Source organism: Equus quagga, chromosome 2, assembly GCF_021613505.1.
Source record: "Equus quagga isolate Etosha38 chromosome 2, UCLA_HA_Equagga_1.0, whole genome shotgun sequence".
Classification (NCBI taxonomy): Eukaryota; Metazoa; Chordata; class Mammalia; order Perissodactyla; family Equidae; genus Equus; species Equus quagga.
The window spans coordinates 171,383,552-171,388,858 of NC_060268.1; the positions used below are offsets into that span (position 1 = coordinate 171,383,552).

General features: G+C 50.0%; 1 protein-coding gene across 1 annotated transcript; it reads right to left on the minus strand.

Moving 5' to 3' along the window:
• Positions 1-3,452: 3,452 nt before the first annotated feature.
• Positions 3,453-4,565, minus strand: PRLHR (prolactin releasing hormone receptor). Its single transcript, XM_046652069.1, has one exon. It carries the CDS (start codon positions 4,563-4,565, stop codon positions 3,453-3,455), a length of 1,113 nt encoding a protein of 370 aa, XP_046508025.1.
• Between the last annotated feature and the right edge of the window lie 742 nt (positions 4,566-5,307).

Genomic DNA, 5,307 nt, shown 5'->3' on the forward strand with positions numbered 1-5,307 from the left:
TAAAATTTCCTACCTCAATCCTACGTGGATTTCACTAGGACGCACTTCTGAAAGATTTTTTTTTAAAGACTGGCACCTGAGCTAACATCTGTTGTCAATCTTCCTTCTTTTTTTTCTTTTTCTTCCTCTTCTCACCAAAGCCCCCCAGTACGTAGTTATATATTCTAGTTGGGTCCTTCTGGCTCTGCTCTATGGGACACCGCCTCAGCATGGCTTGATGAGCGGATCTACGTCCACGTCCAGGATCCGAACTGGTGAAATCCTGGGCCGCCAAAGTGGAGTGTGCAAACTTAACCACTTGGCCCTGGGGCCGGTCCCTGAAAGAATTTTTTTAAAGTCAGTTTGTTTTATAGTCAAACTAGTCCCCAATAGATAGGGTCAGAATTAATTAGTTGCTGTTCAGTTGCCAATTTGCATAATTTGGAAAGACATTTATAAACACAGCATAAATCGCTGACCTCTTTAGGCTCTCCATAAAGTCTGTGTAAATGTTAAAAATTTTAACTTAAGTTGTAGGCATGCTAGAAACAGGTGGCAGCTTTTCTAGTGATTAATGGGGACACTTTCTTCCTATAGTTGATATAGGTTTAAATCAAGCAAATCGGGGCACACTTCATTTTTTTTAAACACCCTAGCAACCAGGATTTGGAATAATTCATGGTGTATAATTTTATAATGAAATTGATCTGAAGTTGAGTGATAATACATTTTAAAAAACTGAGTGGACTCACAGAGTGCCTTCCCATAGGACATGTGTGAGGAAGCCATTGAATGGCCAACCACCTATTCTGATTATAAGGATTTGCCTCTGTGTGATTCATCAGGGATTGTCTGAAAGCCAAGCAAGCATTCCCCAAGTGTGGCAAGTAACTCATGTCAGAATTCAACTCCAAATTCTCTGTTGTTTTTTCAACTCCAAATTCCTAATACCTTTGGCAGGTGCAATCAAAGCTTCATTCAGATTTTTCTGAGATTCATGGGAAACAGGATAATTCTTAAGGCACTTAATCTTGGATGTATATTAAAATCACCTGAAGTGCTTTGAAAAATGCTGATGCCCAGGCCCTATCTCAAAACAACTGGAGGGGCCAGCCCTGTGGCCGAGTGGTTAAGTTCTCCTGCTCCGCTTCAGCAGCCCAGAGTTTTGCTGGTTCAGATCCTGGGCGCAGACATGGCACCACTCATCAGGCCACGCTGGGGTGGTGTCCCACATGCCACAACTAGAACGACCCACAACTAAAATATACAACTATATACTGGGGAGATTTGGGGAGAAAACGCAGGAAAAAAAAAAAAGAAAGAAAAATAAGATTGGTGACAGTTGTTAGCTCAGTTGCCAATCTTTAAAAAAAAAAAGACCAGCCCAAAGAGTGGACTTTAAAAAAAAAAACAGTTGGACGCTCTGGGGATAGGGCCTGGGCAGTGATGTTTTTTGAAAGCTCCCCGGGTGATTTTGGAGCAGCCAGAACTGAGAACCAGCGACTTAAACCTTCCAAGATAGTATCTACGATGAATCGGATCCCTCCCCAACCATCCCGCCTTTCCCCCTTCCCCTGATCTCCCCATGCATACCGTCAAAAGAATGCTCAGAGGAAACAAGAAATGTCTGGCCTTGCGCCTCCCAAGTAATGGAACTCTGGAAGCAGAGGAGCCAGCCCCGGGAGGCCTGGGAAACAGCTCATCTGGGGAAGGGGGAGTGACGTATTGTGGTGGGTGGGCTACATTATCAGAGCACAGGCTCCTTGTTCTCCGCATCCATAGATAAAGATGAAAGTTAGTTTTAGTGCCATTGCCAGAGGTAACTTGCATATCTCAAGCTAATCAGGCTTTTCCTTTCTCCAGCATCTTCTTGCCCTTCCTGTGCTGCAAAAAGTCTAGTCACATAACTACTAAAGACTCATCTTGCTAACTAGCCCAACCATGAATACTTACTCTGCCATCGTGGTTGCTGACATTGAAGTAATAGGATTTAATCCTTGCCATCCCCAAATCAGTCCCTCTTTCCCTTCCTTTCAGAGCACAGTTTAATGAGTGAATGAGTTATTTTGGAGAGTAAGAGAGGGGAAGAGGTGGAGAAACATTGATTCTGCTGTTCAGTGAGCTGGGGCAGTATTAGAATCTTACAAATGGTAGCTGAGTGGCTGCAGACACTAGTTCATGCCATATATGCCACCGGGGCTGATCTGACAGCTGAATATTGAGTATCATTTCCCAAGAGTCCGGCCCTCACTGCCCTCGTCACTGTTCCAACGTCAATGTGGAAACCCTTGTCCCAGGGCACTCGTCGTCATTTACAGAACTCTCAGGAGGTTAAGGTGAGCATTATCAGCCTGGCATGGTGGCCTAACAGTATTCACCTGTTCCCTTAACCCTGGAAGGAATTAACTGTTTAATCTATGCCTCCAGTGGGTGGCAGTTTATTTTTCTGTTCCAGCCTGAAGTAAACTTCTCCCAGTCCTCGTATTCTGGGTTGAGCATGTTCCAAGTGTGTCACCACAGAGCACGTGTTGAACAGTCAGTTGACAGCTGTTGATCTGTTGCAACTGAGTAATTAGAAAAAGCAAGAGAATGCTATGGCACATGGTTGACATTGACTGTTCAGAAAATCAAATATTTGAGTGTCTGCCTTCTGGCAACACTGGGTGTGCACACACAAACAAACACGCAGATAGGATGTCTGTCCTATGCACAGTTATACGTCCCCTTAAGTGGTTTAGGCCTTTTCTTCTTTATCCCTATTTTCTTATCTTTTCTCGACTAATTCATCTTATCATTTCAAATTGGAGTTGGGGAGTAATAAAGGGGGAAAATAATAGGACATTTTGAAAGGTGGCTGGTAAATGTTTTTGTGCTATCAATTCAAGTGAATTTAAAATTAAAACTCTTTGGTTGTATAAGGGTCTTATTCAGGGAATGCTGAAATCCTAGATGTAGATTTGTAATACATATTTTCCTGGAATCCTAGAAAATAATGAGTTCAAACTGACTAAGCAATATCATGTATAACAGCACAGTTGAGTCCTTTTTAAAAGGCAACCTGAAAAGCTTTACCAACCCCAATGCAGTCATTTTAATTCCCACCCCCATTGTTCCTTCATCTCACCATTGAGCAAGCAGAAGGAAAAGCGAGGAAGACAGCTACGGTACGGAAACACTGTCCTGAACCTGGAGAAAGAGCTTTTTTGGCCTTCAAGGGCATAAAGAGGAAATAATAAATCCTCTTCCCTCTGCCTGGCCTCCTCCAAGCAAAGCAGGAGACTCCCACCAAAGCCCACTTAACATTTTACAAAGACACAATGACAAGACAGCAGGGCAAGAGGGCTAGACTAGAAGTTTTGCCTCTATTGGCTTAGATCTGTTGCTGGGAATAAGCTCTCCAGTCCAGCCTCGGGTGGACACCCTTGGAGACCAGTGGACACGGAGCTTCCCAGCCAAGGCCCGGCACAGTGGCATCAGATGATCACGCTGACTGTCATGCTCTGGTGGTGTGGCACAATCTTTCGGGGCCAGGCCAACAACAGCTTGCGCAGCTCCTCACGGAAGCTGTCGTGCAGCCAGGCGTAGATAAAGGGGTTGTAGCAGGCTGAGCTCATGGCAAGCCAGTGGCAAAGCAGCTGCACTATCCCGAAGGCGTACGGGTCGATGGCCCCAGGGTCGAGGTCCCGCAGCAGGTTGAAGATGTGCAGCGGCAGCCAGCAGACGGCGAACACCACCACGACCACCACCAGCAGGCAGAAGGTGCGTCGGCGTCGTGCGCGGTCCCAGTCGGCCTGGCTCTGGGTCACGCAGCCTGGCACCACGCGATTCCGGAGTTTCACCGACACCCGGACATAAGACAGGAGGATGACCAGCAGGGGGAGCAGGTAGGTGACTAGCAGCAACCCCCAAGCATAGAGTTGGCGCTGGCGCTCCTGAGACCCCCAGAACTCCTCGCAGAGGTGCACGCGGTGCGCCTTGAGCTCGACGTGGTAGGTGTGCACGGCGGCGGGCAGCGCCAGCACCGCGGACAGCGCCCAGATGGCCAGCACCGCGTAGGCGCTGAAGCGCAGCGAGATCCGCCGGCGCAGCGGGTGCACCAGCACCATGTAGCGGTCCACGGCGATGGTGGTGAGCGTGAACACAGACACGTAGACGGTGACGGGCTGCAGGAAGAAGACCAGGTGGCACAAGCTGCGGCCAAACACCCAGCCGCGAGGCTCGAAGGCGTAGGCCAGCGTGAGCGGCACGCAGGCGGTGCACATGAGCACGTCGGACAAAGCCAAGTTGCCGATGAGGAAATTGGTCACGTTGTGCAGCCGACGCACCCGCGCGATCACCAACACCAGCAGACAGTTTCCCACCAGCCCCACGACCACCACGATGCTGTAGAGCAGTACGATCAGCCCCTTCAGCTGATGCACCAGCTGCAGGCTCTGGAATGGCGTGACGGCCTGAGCATCCGGGCCAGCCGCTGACCCGTTACCCGCCGAGGCCTCTGCGCTCTGGTTGGCCAGAGTTGAGGCCGCCGGCTGCAGCCCAGGAAATAAGTCAGGGGCCTCGGAGCCCAGAGTGGGCACTGAGGCCATGGCCACCTGTCCAAAGAGAATCAAAGTCTGTCACTTGATATTCTCCCACCGCCCTCCTACACCAACTGCGCCCCCCACTTCAATCACCCAAATACACCCTTTGGAATAACTGGCCACCATAAATAAAAGCAACAATAAAAAGTACTGTCATCCCACCTCTGTAAAAATACACCTATGCGTGGTTAGACATGCACAGGCTATTTAAAGGCCTCCTACTCAATAAAGAGCCCTCGCAGTCCATACAGCCAGAACTTGAGTCCAGTCCTACCTAGTGAATGGGGCTTGGCGAGCAGGAAAGTGCTCCAGGGAGGGAGGGACAGAACCCCTGCTGTCCCCTACTTGTCCTCCGCCCACGACGACGGTGCAGGCTTCTGGCTTCTCTGCGGGAGCTGAACAGATTCAGGAGTTCCCAGTGGGCTCGCAGCTTTTGAGAGGGACTGGGAGCACCTCCCCTCCGCCCCGCCCCCACTCCAGCGCTCCCTTGTATGGAAAATGAGGGCGGAGCGTGCAGCAGCCGACTCGGTGCTCAGACAACTAGAGAGAAGAACAGTGTGAGGAGGATGGAAACAGAAAAGAAAGGAGGGGCCGACAGACCCGGGCCAGAGGGACGAGGGAGCATCTCAGACTGCGGGAGCTTCGCAGCGCCCTGGGAGAGTCCTGCTCCGGAAGAGAGTGCGGCGGACGGGCGGGGGGCGGTGGGGGAGAAGAGGACTCTAGGTTCTCCGGATGACCCGGTGCAGTT

Coding starts and splice junctions, on each gene's coding strand:
- PRLHR (XM_046652069.1), bottom strand. CDS start 4,565: ATGGCCTCAGTGCCCACTCTGGGCTCCGAGGCCCCTGACTTATTTCCT.